Source organism: Chlorocebus sabaeus, chromosome 4, assembly GCF_047675955.1.
Source record: "Chlorocebus sabaeus isolate Y175 chromosome 4, mChlSab1.0.hap1, whole genome shotgun sequence".
NCBI lineage: Eukaryota > Metazoa > Chordata > Mammalia > Primates > Cercopithecidae > Chlorocebus > Chlorocebus sabaeus.
Window position 1 is genome coordinate 52146727 of NC_132907.1, and position 18412 is coordinate 52165138.

Genomic DNA, 18412 nt, shown 5'->3' on the forward strand with positions numbered 1-18412 from the left:
TGGATGCTACTTCTCCTCAAAAAGATCAAAGTTACTTGTGAATGGACGTGTTCTGAAAGGAAAACTGAGGGAAGAGAGCCAGTACCTGTCAGAGAGCCCACAGGAAGAAGCCAAAGTGCAGAAAATGAAGGCAGCAAGAGTCTAGCAGAGATCAACACCAAAGGAACTCAGAGCCCTGCAGAGGGAAAGGGTAAGCGAGGGTACTTCTTGGCTTTCCTCACTCCTGCAACAATCTGCTGACTGTCAAACTACTAAGGAGGTCCTCTGCCCTTGTGACACTGGGCAATACTGTTGGTGGTCATTTAGGAACTTCCTGAGGAAAGAAAACCAGGTGGCTAGCTCATGTAGGCATGCCTGTGTATACCTGAGACCTGGACTGAGATGGTGGGTGCTGTACTGGTTGTGAACCTGTTGTGAGCCACTGCTGCTGCCCAAGGGATCTCTGTCTTTGCATCACCATACCACCAAATCCCCTGCAAATATACCCCACAACCTGCTCTGAGTTTGGCAAGCACAGGGAGCCAGCAGGTCCATGGAAGCTACAGGACCATGTAGGCACAACTTCTTGGAAAGCAACAAAAAGCACAAACAATAAAGGCAAAAGTTATAAATTGGACTTCATCAAAGTTATTATGTTCTTTAATACTGTTAAGAAAATGAAAAGACAATCCATAGACTTGCAAATGGATATTTGATAAAGGATTTATATCCAAAAATATATAAAGAGCACTAAGAATTCAATAAGAAGAAGTCAAACAACTCAACAAGGAAATGGCAAAAATATCTGGACAGTTACTATTCCAGAGACATACAGATGAAGGGCCACGCATGGTGGCTCTTGCCTGTAGTCCCAGCACTTTGGGAGGCCAAGGCAGGCGGATTACCTGAGGTCGGGAGTTTGAGTTCAGAAGTCTAAAAAGAGGACCTCAGTTTCTTCTGGCTTGTAAGGCTTCTGTAGGAAGTCTACTGTGTTAGCCTGATTGGATTTCATTTATAGGTAATTTGGCTATTTTCTCTAGCTGCCTTTGAGGGTTTTTTTTTTTTTTGGCATTGACCTTAAATAGTCTAATGATTATATGGTAGACTTCTTACAGAAGCCTTACAAGTCAGAAGAGACTGAGATCCTTATTTTAGCCTTCTTAAAGAAAACAACAACAACAACAACAAAACGCCATCCAAGAATTTTATATCCACCAAACAAGGAAGGAGAAATAAAGTCTTTTCCAAATAAGTAAGTGCGAAAGGAATTCATCATTACCAGACCAGACCTACAAGAAATGCTCAAAGGAGTTTTAAACATGGAAACAAAAGGACAACACTTGCTACCATAAAAGCACGCATAAGTACAAAGTTCACAGATCCTATAAAGCAATTAAACAACTGAGACTATAAAGCTCACTAAAAACAGTCTAATGGGAACAAAATCTCACATATAAATATTAATCATAAACAGCCTAAATATTCCACTTAAAATACACAGATTGGCAAATTGGGTTAATAAAACAAGACTAAACCATCTACTGACTTCAAGAGACCCATCCTATGTGTAATAACACCATAGGTTCAAAGTAAAGGGGTGACAAAAGATCTACCATGCAAACAGAAAATGAAAAAGAACAGGGATTGATATTCTTGTATCAATTAAAACACTTTAAATCAACAACAGTAAAAAAAAAAAGACAAAGAAGGGTATTATACAATGATAAAGGCTTCAATTCAGCACGATATAATTATGTAACTACTATTATATAATGATAAAGACTTCAATTCAACAAGAAGATTTAACAAGCAGATTTAACTGTGCCCAACACTGGAACACCCAGATTTATAAAACGAATATTACTAAACCCAAGAAAACAGATAGACAGCTATACAATAGTAGTGGAGTTATCAATGCCCCATTGACAGATAAAGAATTCAAAATATGGATTACAAGGAAACTCAAAGAGATCCAAGAGTAAGTTGAAAACCAACACAGAGAAACCAGGAAAAAGATTCAGGATATGAAAGAGGAGGTAGCTACGTTTTAAAAAGCAAAACAAAACAAAAACTTCTGGAATTAAAAAATTCACTAAAGGAATTTTAAAATACAGTTGAGAGTTTTAGCAACAGACTAGACCAAGCAGAAGGAATAATTTAAAAGCCTGGAGACTAGTCTACTGGATCATGGAGGCTGAAAAATAATAAAGAAACTCTGGACTTAAATTGGACTTTTGACCAAATGAACCTAATAGACATCTACAGAACACTCCAGTCAACAACTGCAGAATATACATTTTTTCTCATCTGTGCATACAACATTCTCTAAAATTGACCATATGCTTGATCATAAAACAAGTCTCAATAATTTTTTAATAAAATTATATCAAATGTATATATGGACCATAATGGAATAAAATTAGAAATCCATACCAAAAGAAACTTGCAAAACCACACAAATACATTGAAACCAAAAAACTTGCTCCTGGTTGACTTTTGGGTAAAAGACAATAACAAAAAAACAGAAATAAAAACTTATTTTGAAACAAAAGAAAATGCAGTCATAACATGCCAAAACCTCTAGGATACAGAAAAAGTAGTATTAGGAGGAAAGTTTATAGCACTAAATGCCTACCTGAAGAAGATAGATGTAACGTTAACAACCTAATGTTGCACCTAAATGAACTAGAAAAACAAGACCAAACCAAACTCAAAGGTAGCAGAAGAAAAGAAATAACAAAGATCTGAGCAGAACTAAATGAAAATGAGACGAAAACAAAACTCCAAAAAACCGTACAAAGGATCAATGAGACAAAAACTGGGTTTTTTGAAAGGACAAACAAAAGTGATAGATCACTTGCTAGATTAACCAAGGAAAACAGAGAGAAACAGAAGTTTCCAGATAAGCACAATCAGAAATGATAAAGTTGACATTACAACCAATACCACAGAAAGACAAAAGATCTTCAGAGACTACTATGAACATTTCTATGTGCACAAACTAGAAAATCTAAATCAAATGAAAAAATTCCTGGAAACATACAGCCTCCAGAGATTGAACCAGGAAGAAATTGAAATTCTGAACAGGCCATTAATGTGCCATAAAATTGAATAAATAATAAAAAATATACCAACAACAACAAGAACAAAATCACAGGACCAGAGTATTTACAGGCCAGCCAAATTCTACCTGATGTACAAAGAAGAGTTGGTACCAATATTACTGAAGCTATTCTAAAAAATTGGGGAGGAGGGAGGCCTCTCTAACTCATACTATGAAACCAGTATCATGCTGATACCAAAATCTGGCAAGGACCCCCCAATAAAAAATAAAACAACAGGCCAATATCCCTGATAAAAATAGATTCAGAAATCCCCAACAAAACACTAGCAAACAGAAAATCCAGTAACACATCAAAAGGATAATTCATCAGCATCAAATGGCCTTATTTCAGGGGTACAAGGATGATTCAATATATACAAGTCAATAAATGTGATTTGTTACACAAACAATTAAAAACAAAAATTGTATGATCATTTCAGTATATGCAGAAAAAGCATTTGGTAAAATCCAACACCCTTTATAATAAAAACCCTAAAAAACAGGCATTGAGGGAACATACCTCAAAATAACAAGAGCCATACATGACAAACCCACAGCCAACATCATACCGAATGGTGAAAAGTTGAAAGCATGTCCCCTAAGAACTGGAACAAAACAAAGATATCCATTGTCACCACCCCTATTCAACATAGTACTGAAAGTCTGTAGCTAGAGCAATCAGGGAAAAGAAATAAATAGTAGCCATCCAAATTGGAAAAGGGGAAGTCCAATTATATCTGTTTGCTGATAATATGATTCTACATCTAGAAGACCCTAAAGATTAATTTAAAAGATTCTATACCTAGAAAACCCTAAATATTCCTCCTAGACCTAACAAATGACTTCAGTAAAGTTTCAGGATACAAAATGAATGCATCAAAATCAGTGGCATTTTTATAAACCAACAACACGCAAGCTGAGAACCAAATCAAGAACTCAAACCCATTAAGAATTACCATACACACACAAAATTACCTGGAAATACATTTAATAAAGAAGGTGAAAAACCTCTACAAGGAGAAAAAAACAGTTTGATAATATAAATCATAGATGACACAAACAAATGAAAAAGCATTCCATGCTCATCTATAGGAAGAATCAATATCATCAAAATGACTATACTACCCAAAACACTCTACATGCTCAATTCCTATCAAATTAACAATGTAGTTTTCACATAATTTGAAAAAGCAGTTTTAAAATTTATATGGAACCAAAACAGAGCCTGAATAGCCAAAGCAATTCTAAGCAAAAAGAATAAAGCCGGAGGCATCACATTACCCTACTTCAAACTATTCTACAAGGTTATAATAGCCAAAACAGCATGGTCCTAGTACAAAAATGGAAACATAGATCTGTAAAACAGAATAAAGAATCCAGAAATAAAGCCACACACCTGCAACAAACTAATGTTCAAAAATTCTACAAAAATAAACAATGGGGAAAAGATTCCCTATTTATTAAAACAAATGGTGCTGGGAAAACTGGTTAGCCATATGAAAAAGAATTAAACTGGACCTCCATTCCTTACCATATGCAAAAATTAACTCAAGGTTGATTAAAGACTTAAGTGTAAGACCTTAAACTATTAAAATCCTAAAAGAAAACATAGGAAAAACTCTTCTGGACATTGGCCTAGGCAAATAATTTATCAAAACCAAAAATAGACAAATCGGATTTAAAGAGTTCTGTAGAGCAAAAGAAACAACAGCATAAACAAACAACCTACAGAATGGGAGAAAATAATTGCAAGCCATGTATCCACCAAAGGACTAATATCCAGAATCTACAAAGAAGTTAAAGAAATTAACAAGACAAAAACAACCCCATTACAAAGTGGGCAAAGGACTTGAACAGACACTTCTCAAAAGAAGACAAACAGCTGACAAGCATATGAAAAAATGTTCAACATTACTAATTATCAGATAAATGCAAGTTAAAACCACAATGAGATACCTTCTCAAACCAGTCAAAATGACTATTACTAAAAAGTCACAAAAATAACAGGTGTTGTCAGGGATGTGGAGTAAAGGGAACAACAATGTACTGTTAACGGGAATGTAAATTAGTTTCGCCCCTATGGAAAACATTACAAAGATTTCTCAATTAACTAAAAATAGAATTACTATTCAACCCAGTAATCTTACTATTGGGTATCTATCCAAAGGAAAATAAATTGTTTTATCAAAAAGACACTTGTACTTGCATGTTTATCACAGTTCTATTCACAATAGCAAAGTCATGGAATTAACCTAAGTGCACATCAATGATGGATTGAATAAAGAAAATGTGGTATATATATACCATGAAATACCATGCAGTCATAAAAAAGAATAAAACTGAATTATTTGCCAACATGGTTGGAGCTGGAGGGCATCATTCTAAGTGAAATAACTCAGAAACAGAAAGTCAAATACTGCATGTACTCATTTATAAGTGGGAGCTAAACAATGGATACTCATGGACATAAAGATAGAAACCATAGACACTGGGAACTCCAAAAGAAGAGAGGGTGGGAGGGGTGAAGGTGGAAAAATGACCTACCATGAGTTATGTTCACTATATAATTGATGAGTTCACTAGAAGCCCAAACCCCAGCATTACACAATATACTCATGCAACAAACCTGCACATTATATCCCTTGAATCTATAACACAAAAGCAAGTTTATTTTAAACTTACCTTTTTTCTGCATGTCCTGATAAAGTTTGCTTATTTCTGTCTTATATCCCTCCTCTTTGATTTTCATTTCACTTACAAGTTTGGCAATATTATTCTTATATTCCTAAAGATTAAAATATATATTAATTTTTAAAATTTAAATATGTGTATATAACTTTTGATTCCTAGAAAGGTGAAATTCTCCATTCACATTACTTTTTAAATACTTTAAAAATTTTATATTACTTTTAAAAAAGGTACTATAAATGTAATATAAATGAACAATTTCACCTTTCTACTAATTAAAAGCTATCATATATACAAGGAAAAATATTGTTCATTGTTTGAATAATCAGCTTTCAGATAGACCCATTTTATTTTATTTTTTATATATATAAAGTATTTATTTTTTAATTTAAATTTACATTTTTGGCTGGGTGCGGTGGCTCACACCTGTAATCCCAGCACTTTGGGAGGCTGAGGCACGCGGATCACGAGGTCAGGAGATTGAGACCATCCTGGCTAACATGGTGAAACCCCGTCTCTACTAAAAATCCAAAAAATATTAGCCGGGCATAGTGGTGGGCACCTGTAGTCCCTGCTACTTGGGAGGCTGAGGCAGGAGAATGGTGTGAACCTGGGAGGCCCTGGAACTTGCAGTGAGCCAAGATAGCACCACTGCACTCCAGCCTGGGCAACAGAGTGAGACTCTGTCTCAAAAAAAAAAAAATTAAAATTTTAATTTGAAAACTAAAAATTATATTTATGATGTACAACATGAAGTTTTAATATATGTATACATTGTGGAATGTCTAACTCAAGTCAATTAACGTATCTATATTATGGATATGTTCAATATATGTTAAATACCTCACATATTTATCACTTTTTTGTGGTGAGAACATTAAAACACTACTCTCTTAGCAATTTTTAAGTATATGATACATCGTTATTGATAACAATAACCAAATTGTACAATAGCTCTCCTGAGTCTATTCCTCCTTTCCAACTAAAATTTTTATCCTTTCATCAACATCTCTCCAATTGCCTCCTCCACTGCAGCCTAACCACCACTCTACTCTCTGCTTCATGAATTCCATAAGAAAGATCAATTTCTGATCCAAGGAGATAAGATAAAGATAATACAGAAACAATGTCTTTTTTATCTTTGCTTTCTGGATACTCATCACCAGGGTTTATAATATTAAGTATGCTCAAAATATTTAATTTTATGAATAAATGCCGCTACAGAATTAAGGTATGTTCAATATAAGCCAAAACTACACGCTAGAGCCAACAAAAGGCACTGTACAATAGCTAGCAAGCTTACTATAATGTATGATGAGTCTCTTTGAATGCAGGCTGAACTTCTGTTTCCAAAAATTATATAAATATTCCTAATTCCCAGAGCAAGATTAGGCATTACTCGTGGTAAGGGTATGTTTTATGAGGAGGCATAGAGAGAAAGATGAATTTGGGATTTGCAAAGTGCTTGACAGCTGCCTGAGATTAGCTTCTGAGGTTTTTGGAGGATAGGGGTGATTTATTATGCTAAGAACAGGGAGAGGAGCATTGAGAATGGTGATGGAAGTTATTTTACTACAATTGTGAAGATAAATTTTACAACTTTACCAGGGGTATGGTCCTACATGAAGAAATTATTCAGAGGCCTAAAATGTAGGCAAGAGAAAAGGAAAGCAGGAAGAATAAAAGTTAAGTATGATAGTAGTAAAAAGACAATAATAAAGGCAAGAGGCCAATAAAAGCCTCTAATACCTAAAAGCTGGGACTCACCATTGTATTCCCAACTCATTGTGTGTAAATATATGTATATATATACACACACACATATATCTTGATGTATATTTCTTGAATGAATGGGAGTGCCAATAAGAATTACTTTGGTCAGAACTCTTAAACTGGATCCCATGATTAGGCTTTTGATCAACTTCCAAAATTTAATGTAAAATTATACACGTATTTATGTGTGTGTGTATGTGCGTGTGTGCATTTTTCTCAGTGAGGATTCATAGCTTTTAGTAGATATTTCATGGTATTGAGGAGGTTAAAAAATTTTAAACAGGTCAAGACATACTGGCTTATATGCCTACTATTAAAAATAGGCATACATTCCTCCATATTATCTCAGTTCAAGAGATTTAGTATGGATTCCTGTTTGTTCTACTTATCCTGCCAGGCAACCTGTAGGAATGGACAAAGCTATTCAACTTCTTGGCTCTGATTAAAACTGGGCAGGTGAACCCAGTGGGCAATCCCACAAATTGCCATTTTCTATGTATCTAGATTTCTAGATGGGCAACTACAGAGTAGCTTTTATAAACTACTGACAACTGTGTGCACTAAGCTGTTGCTGCTCTGAGAAATCACAAGAGACAAACTTATGTACCTTTCTAGTCTCCACTGATTTTTGCCACAGGAAGATGTCACCAGTAAAGTGGAATGCATGCAGTAATTCGGTAAGACCCAGGATTTGCATTCCAGCCTCCAGGCAAGAAGACTATTCTATCTGGGTTAAGTCAAGCTGTATCTCACTAGATCTTCTCTTCCATTTTAGCCTGTGCCATTCCTAAAAAATGTAATCTTTTCATTTTTCTAAGGAGACTAATCCCTAATAGGTTACAATTGGTTGTCTTCTTTTCATATGCTTTCTGGGAACTTTAAATTCCAAGGAATAACTTCTAGTTTCACTCTTGATATATAAAACAATGATTCTATACAAGTTGCAAAATCCTTCTACTCTCACAAATACTGCTATGGAGTACCTCCTGAGTTTCCTGGGGAGTTGTTCTCCATGAACAATAGAGAATTTTAGATGTGTTCAGAGGTTTTGAATTAGCAAATCTGCACTGTCATAGTTTGCTTTGGACAGCCCCTAAGTAAGAAATTCAGACTCTTGGATTGTGGTGTTTTCTCTTTAATTTCTTCCCCTCCAAACATTCCTATGATATGACAAAGCAGTATCCTAGTGCTTGAAGTTTTAGAAAGGAAAGTGCTAAAATTTTCTCCCCCTGGTTCCCCACCCCAATTACAACCTGACTTTAGCATCTATTGTTGAGATCTAGAGTCAATATATGAAAGGGATTGGGAAAGAATAAAGGGAAAAAGGACAAGAAAGGGGGAGAAAGGGTAGGATTAATTCCAGAAATACTTAAAAACCATCTCAAAATTGGTGATGAAAAGCTACATTTTCTAAGAGCATAGCCAGAATGCTACTTATTACTGTAGAGTATTAACCAGAAGTTCTGGGCAGGTTTCTTCAGCGGGTCCTCAGATGAGGAACCAGACTGAATTTAGAGAAGATTCTTCAAGTTGAAGGCTCCTGTAGATTCAAATTGAGTTTTGAGGATCTTTTGTCTGCTAGAATTTGACATATTAGCTCTTGAGCGATGAGGTAGTATAATGAATCTCTCAAAGAGTAGAGGGAACTGACATTTATTTAGCATCTTTTATGCTTTTTAGACACTGTTCATGTGTTCTACAACTGCTATCACTGCACTGTTCCTACAGGAGACAAGGAAAAGTATCAGATGGTATGGTGGCTCCTGGGAGATAAATAATTTATGATCCACATGAAATGCCCCCTGTATTTGAATGGTATAATGATTACCCAAATCATAAAGAGTACAGATTCATTTACATTATAATAAAAAAGTTCACAAGTAGTAACAAATAGAGTTTACTAGAGTAAAAACTCTATTAACATAATTGAAAAATATGTAGCAAAATAACTGCATCTCTTTTTGGTAGAAAGAAAAAGTAATGCATGTTATATGTTAGTACATTATATTTTGTAAAAATAAAACTCTTAAAACTTGTATTGCTTTGAAAACAAATTGTCATTTACTACAGATTTTGGCATATATACACATATCTCCACATACACCCACACCTACAAATACTTGGCTGTGTTTATTAATTTAAAACCTCTTTTTTCCCCCTAATTTGAAAAGATAAATCTCCACAGGGACTTGACTGAATAGAATGATACATAAACTCACCTGTTCATGAGACTTCAACTTCTCTTTTATAAGATCAGCACTTATTTTTAGTTGTTCATTTTCACCTGTGTAAGAATAATCAAAGATCATAATATATAGCACTTTCCAATTAATATGAAAATATGTTTAACATTTTAGCTTCCATTATGTATGCATTCAACAAACATGCATCCAGCAGCTGGTACACATCAGGCACCACACTAGACACTGAGAATATGAAAGTGAAAAGAGTTATTGCTCTTCAAAGAACTTACAGCCTAGTGCTGAGTCAAATGTGTTAGTAGTTATAATATGCTATGATAATTAATCTTTAATGGTAGTATATCTGAAATACTATAGGAACCTGTAAAAAGAAAACCCAGGGCAACTTGAAGTCAGGAAAGGAGTAGAAAAGCTACTTGAGATGAGATTTAAGTGACAGGCTTACCCCATGTTAAGAGAGAGCATTCTAAATACAGAAAATTGCACAGAAGACCATGGGCTTGAGTGAATACAGCTTGGAAAAACTACAATTCAAGTACGGTATTGTTGAAGTGTAAAGTGTGAGCAGGAGCTGCTATATAGGTTGGGATCCTATCACTAGGTAGACATATTCTAGATGAACAATTTTGGATTTTGGTTTTAAAGGTTACAGGGAGTCATCAAAGAACTTTGAATAGTGCAGAAGTGAAATAATGAGAGTTACATGCTAAAACGATTATCTGGCAATGTGGATGATGAATGAGAGGATTTTGACCCTAGAATAATGGATATCACTAAGTATAGGTCAAGTAAGAGATAATAGGAACCTAAATTATGTCAGTGGCAGTATGGAAAAAAGGAAGCAATGAGGAGAATTATTATTTAGATGATAGAATTACCTAGGAATTTAGTGACCCTTTAGTTAAAGGAGGCAAAAGAGAAAGGGAGAACCTTTTCTTTTAAGGTTTCTGGTTTGGGTAACTGAAAACAATACCTTCATAATATTTTTAACAAATTTTAAAAACCCTGTGGTTAATTTTGATTACTAAACACCAGGTCAATTTAAAACTGTAATTTCCTATTTGATTGAAAGTTTTCATGATCCCTATCCAACTGGCTAGATCAGTAGCTGTAAAGAGTCAATAGAAGTGGGAAAGAAGTCTTAGTTTGCTCCTCAGTTGCTCTTTCCTGTCTTTCCTCTGGGTCATTTCTTGGGGGATGGAGACAGGAAATAAGGAGAGGCAAAAATTCTCTATTCAACTTTGAGGTTCCAGTCCTTTAGGTGCTTGTAGCAAATATATGCAGAGTCTGGACTCACTCCAACATTTGGCAACCTTTTAGCAGATGTCATTAGAATATGGAAATACGTAGCTATTTTATTGTTGATTGTGGCATGGGCCCTAGTCACTAATTCCAGGTCAACAGGAAAAGCCTCACTAGACATCCTATTACAATTTCTCCTCTACAACCTTAACTATAAACACAACCAAGAAGTAGTTAAACAAAACAACAAATCAGTAAAGATTTTTGACATTATCTTCTTTTAGGAAGGTTTCTTTTGCAGTAGAGTAACGTTGAGAGGAGCCTTGGAAACACTTATGAAACTATTGCAGAGGTATTAAATCACAGTATTAAAATTAAAACCTTGACTATAAGAAAACTAAGAATTAGCTAAACAAAACAACAACAAATCAGTAAAGATTTTTGACATTATCTGAACAACGCTTTAGGAAGGCTTGTTCTGTAGTACAGTAACATCGAGAGGAGCCTTGGAAACAGGGTCCACATATAAAACTTGCAGGGATATTATATCAAAGTATTAAAATTAAGTAAAAATCTAAAGTCAATTAGTTTTCAAAGGTTGTGATGAGAAAATGATAGGAAAAGTGTTACATTTTTAAGGGTCATATTTAATACAAATTTTAATCTTGATGATGGCTTCAGTTTGTCAGATTGTGTCTTTCAAGAAATTAGTCCATTTCACATAGGTTATCATTTGTTCAGAGTATTCCTTTATTATCCTCTTTTTTTTTTTTTTAAATATTGAGATGAAGTTTCACTCTTGTCCCCCAGGCTGGAGTGCGATGGTGCGATCTTTGATCCCTGCAACCTCTGCCTCCCGGGTTCAAGCTATTCTCCTGCCTGTGCCCCTGAATAGCTGGGATTACAGGCGGGTACCACCAAGCCCAGCTAATTTTTGTATTTTTAGTAGAGATGGGGTTTCACCATGTTGGCCAGGCTGGTCTCCTTTATTATCTTCTTAATGAACATGACATTTGTAGTGACGTCCTTTCTTTCATTTCTGATATCATTAACTTGTGTAATCTCTCCTATTTCCTTAGTTCATCTGGCTAGAGACTTGTCGATTTTATTGATCTTTTCAAAAAAACAGCTTTTAGTTTCATTGCTCTCTATTGATTTCTTGTTTTCAATTTTACTACTTTCTGCTTTATTATTATTTCTTTTTATTACTTACTTTGGATTTAATTTGTTCTCCTTTTTCTTATTTCCTACAGTGGAAGCTTAAATTAATTTTAGCTTTTTCTTGTCTTCTCATATACACAATTTAATGCTATAAATTTCTCTTTAAGCACTGTTTCTGCTGCATTTCACAAATTTTAATAAATTGTATTTTCAGTTTTATTTAGTTCAAAATATTTTAAAATTTGTTGATATTTATTTTTTGACCACTGTATTATTTAAAAGTATTCTTTAATCTGCATATATTTTCAGATTTTTCATCTATCTTTCTGTTTTTGATGTCTACTTTAATTCCATTGTGGCCTGACAGCAGACACCGTATGATTTCTGGTCTTTCAAATTTGTTAAGGTGTGTTTTATAAGCCACAATGGGATCTATCTTGGTGAGTATTCACTAAGTTTGAGGAGAATGTGTATTCTGCTGTTGTTGGATGAAATAGTCTATAGATGTCCATTATAGTCAATTGATTGATGGTATTGTTGATTTCAACTGTGTCCTTACTGATTTCCTGATAGAAGAATGTTGAAATCTTCAACTACAATAGTGAAGTCATCTATTTCTCCTTCCAGTTCTATCAATCTTTGACTCACATATTTTTGATGCCTTTGCTAGATGCATATATAAAAGATTTTTTTGTCTTCTTGAAGAATTAATCCTTTTATCATTATGTAATACCCCTTTTTATCCTGGATAATTTTTCATGCTCTAAAATCTGCTGTTTGAAATGAATATAGCTACTCCAGTGTTCTTAGTGTTAGCATGGCATATCTTTCTCCAGCCCTTAGCTTTTAATCTATATGTGCCTTTATATTTAAAGTAGACTTTTTTTGTAGAAAGCATATAGTTGGGTAATGTTTTTTGATCCACTCTGATAATCTCTGTCTTGTAAACTGTGTATGAGGCTATTGATTTTCAAAGTGATTTTTGACAAAGTTGGATTAATATCTACCGTATTTGTCACTGTTTTCTATTCATAGACCTTGTTCTTTGATCCTATGTTTGTCTTCTATTCTTTTTCTGCCTTTTGTGGTTTTGAGTATTTTATGTGATTTCATTTTCTCTTCGTTTTTAGCAAATCCATTATACTTCAATTTTTAGTTTTTTTAGTGATTGTCCTAGAGTTTGCAATATACGTTTACAATGAATTCAGGTCCACTTTCAAATCCATTATACTGCTTCTCAGGTAGTACAAGTCTTTTATGCTAAAGTATTCATAATTCCTTCCTCTCATTCCTTATGTCACTGATGTCATACATTTCACTTATGCATAAGCTTTTTAAGTATCATTAAGTATCATTACTTAATAATACATTGTTGCTATATTTTGAATAAACTGTTATCTGTTAGATCAATTGAGAATAAGAAAAATAAAAGTTTTTATTTTGCCTTCACTTATTCCTTCTGTAATGTTCTTCCTTTCTATGTATATCCAAGTTTCTGGCCTATATCATTTTGCTTCTCTCCTCTTTCATCACTTCCTGCAAGGCTGGTATACTTGCAACAAATACTCTCAATTTTTGTTTGTCTAAGAAAGTCTTTATGTCTCCTTTCTGGACAATAAGTTTGCAGGATGCAGAATTATTGGTTGGCGCTTTATTCTATCTCTCTCAGCACTTTAAATATTTCACTCTACTCCTTTACTGCTTGCATGGTTCCTGAGAAGAAGCTGGGTATAATTCTTATCTTTGGTCGGTCCTCTATAGGTAAAGAATTTTCCTCACTCTTGTTTCAAATTTTTTTCTTTGTTTTTTATTTTCTACAGTTTGAATATGACATGCTCATGGGTAGTTTTTTGAGCATTTACCCTGCTTGGTGTTCACTGAGCTTCCTGGATCTGTGATTTGGTATCTGATATTAATTAGGGGAAATTCTCAGTCATTATTGCTTCTGATGTTTCTTCTGTTCCTTTCTTTCTTTATTTTCCTTCTGGTATTCCCATTAAGTGTTTGTTACAGCTTTTGTAGTTATTACACAGTTTTTGGATATTTTGTTACTTTTTTCCTAGTCTTTTTTTTTTTTTTTCTTTTCAGTTTTGGAAGTTACTATTGACATATTCTCAAGCTTAGAGAGTCTTTCCTGATGCTGAAAAATTCCTTTCATTAGGCTATGTCTAGTCTACTAATGAGTCCAACAAAGGCATTCTTCATTTGTGTTTAGAGCCTTTAGCATATTAACCGTAGTTTTTAAAAAATTTCTGGTCTAATAATTCCAATATCCCTGCCATTTCTGTGTCTGGTTTTGATGCTTTCTCTGCGTCTTCAAATCGTTTACTTTTTTTTTTTTTTTTAAGTGTGCCTTGTAAATTTTTGTACAAAGCTCATGACCAAGTACCAGTAAACGGGCCTTTAGTGATTTGATGGTAAGGTGTTGGGGAAGGAGAAGCATTCTATAGTCCTATGATTAGGTCTCAGTCTTTCAGTAAGCCTGTGTCTTTGGACGGTGAGCTACCCACATGCTTCTCAGTCCCTCTCCCCTTTGGTGAGATGGAATGACTAGAGTGGGCTGGAGTCGGCAAGGCTAGGGGGAGCTGAAATAGGATATTTTCCTCCCCTAAGGCAGCTTATCCTTGGCTAAAACCCCAGTAGTTTAGGTTCAGATAAAACAGTTTCTTTTGAGTCAGGCTTTCTTAAGACCAGAAGCTGTTGATTATTTCGAAATGGTTACTTTTCCTCTCCTCTGGCCAACAACATGAGGGGATTTTCCCCATATCTTAACTGTGAGATCTTAGTAGAGCTCTTACAGGTAAAACTTACAAAACTGTAGGGGCTCCCCTATGGGATTGGGTCCCCTGAAATTTTTAATCTCTTAGACTTGACCACGGTGAGCCTCCTGCAATTCATCAAAATTACATTTTAGGGTTTCCCGGCCTGACAAACAGGGAGGTTTCTGTTCTTGTAAGTTGTGATTTTCCGAATCTGCCTCCCTGTCTCCAATTTTAGGTGCATCAATCTGTCCTGTGACCTCACTTCTGTGATCAAAAGAGTCTAAGAATTGTTAATTTTTCAGTTTGCTCAATGTTTTACTTGTTGTTAGCAGGGAATGACAACTTCCGAGATCCTTATATGTTTTACCAGAAACATGAGGTGCATTTGAAGGATTTTCATTAAAGTTAGAATTCTATTTCCAAGTTTTATGTGCAAGTGAGAATACTTAAAAGTGACACAGTTTTAGCCCTGAAGTTGCTTAATGGTGGAACCATTTCTAAAGATACAATGGTATTTCCATAAATTAATTTTCCAAAATCAGTTAATTGGCCACTGTTGGCTGACATTTTATCAAGTCTAATAGACTTTGATTACTTTTTAACTTAATATGCCTGATAAAGAGCTTGTATGGGGGTAGGAGAAGTGACAGCTCTGATAATTTCTTATTGTTGGCTTGTGCTTGCATTATTGTAATTATTATTGTCCTCAATATATGTTTTATTTTTTAAAACTACTTGTCCATTTTGGAAGGATTAGTTTGATTAGAACTAGCTACTTTTATCTATCAATCCTCTTATCTAGATACATATAAACTGTACTACATGGCCATACACTGAAACTAGAGGAAAAAGCAAACATGCAATTGTTCAGTTTTAGAACTCCCATTCTCCTCAGAGAAAGAAGAACCTTGTGTATCACGCGTGACATATAATTAACTTACACATAGAAAAAGGAATATTATCCTAGTTACTAAATTTTTGTAAGATGACTGGCTTTGAATTTTCAGATAAAAATAAAGATAAATAAGAATTGCAATTTTTTCTACATCTCATTGAATTACCTTTTACATAATCCATAAGTCCCTACTGGAAAGATTCATTGATAAGACTAAAGGAAGGTAGCATTTCTCTCATTGTAACTGAAAAGTTTCTTAAACCCAAAGGGTAACTGATTAATCGGCTCAATAGTGTTACCAAAAAACCAGATCCTTTTAGTTTACTTTTCTTGCTGTCCTCCAAAATCATCCTGCTGGCATGAGTTTTAGACTAGAAACAAGAAATCTGCAACTATTTTAGGCATTATATACAGTCTTATAACAACCAGAAGAACACAGTCCATCTCTTGGGAGAGAGGAAAATTATTCCAAAAGAACTCCCTTGGAGTTTGGATGCAATCAGCTTTCCCTGAGGCATATGGTTAAGTGAATAAAGGGTGAATGTCTGAAAATGAAAAACAGTTTCCTATTAAGGAGGGAAAAGAGCTATTGGAAAGGAAACCACTGGGTAGCTTAAATAAGCAGATTAATCATACTATTTGGCAATCAATTGGATGAAAATGGTCAAATACAGATAATTCTTATCTATCATCTTGCTCAATCAAGGCTTGTAAAAGCATTGGGAAAGTGAACTCAATGAATCGTCATTTATTTGCAAGAGGCATCATACAATATTCATTTTTTAGAATGGCTATTTTATTTTTTTATTGTTTGAGACAGAGTCTCGTTCTGTGGCCAGGCTGGAGTGCAGTGGCGTGATCTCGGTTCACTGCAATCTCCAACTCCTTGGTTCAAGTGATTCTCCTGCCTTAGCCTCTTGAGTAGCTGGGATTACAGGCAAGCGCCACCATACCCAGCTAATTTTTGTATTTTTTTTAGTAGAGGTGAGGTTTCACCATGTTGGCTGGGATATGGATTATAGGCGTGAGCCACAGCGCCCGGCCAAGAATGGCTGTTTTAAAACTTGTACTTGCCTTGTACTGGATCTCAAAGAGAAAGTTTTCTGTTTTCTCCCATTCTTTGTGATGTTAGCTGTGAGCTTTTCATTTACGGCATTTATTGTGTTAAGGCAAGATCCTTCCATGCCTATTATCTTCTCTATCTATACCTATTTTGTGAGAGTTTTAATTCATCAGTGGATGTTGAATTTTGTCAAATGTTTTTTCTGTATCTATTGAGGTGTTCGTGTGTTTTTTTCCTACTCATTTTGATAATAAATAGAAATCACATGGTGTATCACACTGATTGATCTGTGTATACAGAACTATACTTGCATCCCAGGGATAAATCCCACTTGGTTAGGATATATGATCTTTTTAATGGGCTGTTTAATTTTATCTGATAGTATTTTATTGAGGATTTTTGAGTCTGTGTTTATCAGGGATATTGGGATGTAATTTTCTTTCCTTGCAGTGTCTTTGTCTGATTTTGGTGTCAGGGTGATGCTGGCCTCATAGATGAGTTTGGAAGTGTTCCCTTTGCTTTTATTGTTTGAAAGAGTTTAAGAAAAATTGGTATTACTTTTTATCTGAGTGTTTAATGGAATTCCCCATGAAGCCACCTCATCCTGGGCTTCTTTTGGTGGGAGATTTTTGATTATTTACTCAATCTCCTTATTTGTTGTTGGTGTGTTCTGACTATTTCTGACTCAGTTTTGGCAGGTTGTATGTTCCTAGGTATTTGACTATTTTTTCTAGGTTATCCAGTTTGTTAGCATATAGTTGCTCTTAATAGTCCCTTATTATCCTCCTTACGCCCCCTAAGACAACAGTTGTATCGTTTTCTCTTTCATTTCTGCTTTTATTTACTGACATCTTTCTTTTTTTTTTCAGTGTAGCCAAGGGTTTGTCAATTTTATTTTTTCAATAAAACAAACTCTTAGTTTTGTTAAATTTTCTGTTTTTTTAATCTTCTATTTGATTGTTTTCTCCTATAATCTTCATTATTTCTTTCCTTTGATTACTTTTGGGCTTAATTTGTTTTTTTTTTTTCCTAGTTCCTTGAGGCATAAAGATACATTACTTATTGGATATATATTTTTTTCCTTTTAAATTTAGGCTTTACAGCCATAAACTTCCCCATTAAAATGTCTTTTGCTGTATCCTATAGGTTTTGGTATGTTGTGTTTTCATTTGTCTAGATATTTTAAAATTCCTTTGTTTATTCTTTGACTCAATGATTGTTCAGGAGTGTGTTTAGTATTTTTGCCACTTCTTTTCAACATATTTGCTGGAAATCCTAGACAGAGCAAGTAGGAAAGAGAAAGACATAAAGGGTATCCAAATCAGAAGAGAAGAAAATTATCTATATTCTCAGATGACATGACTATATACTTAGAAAACCTATTAGAACTAATAAACAGATTCAGTAAAGTTGCACTACACAAAATCAACATACAAAAATCGGTCACATTTCTATATACAAATTACAAAATATCTGGAAAGGAAATTAAGAAACAATCTTATTAACAATGGCAATAAAAATACTTAAGAATTAACCAAAGAAGGT

The 18412-nt window shown here is 34.5% G+C and overlaps 1 protein-coding gene across 1 annotated transcript in view; it reads right to left on the reverse strand.

The window, feature by feature from the left end:
• CCDC152 (coiled-coil domain containing 152) overlaps positions 1-18412 on the reverse strand; it is a 46832-nt gene that overhangs the window by 10498 nt on the left and 17922 nt on the right. The window contains exons 4-5 of the mRNA XM_007961489.3: positions 9763-9827; positions 5765-5867 (exon numbers count right to left, since the gene is read on the reverse strand). Of these exons, the coding sequence (XP_007959680.1) occupies positions 5765-5867; positions 9763-9827 (168 nt within the window). The remainder of the gene's footprint in view (positions 1-5764; positions 5868-9762; positions 9828-18412) is intronic.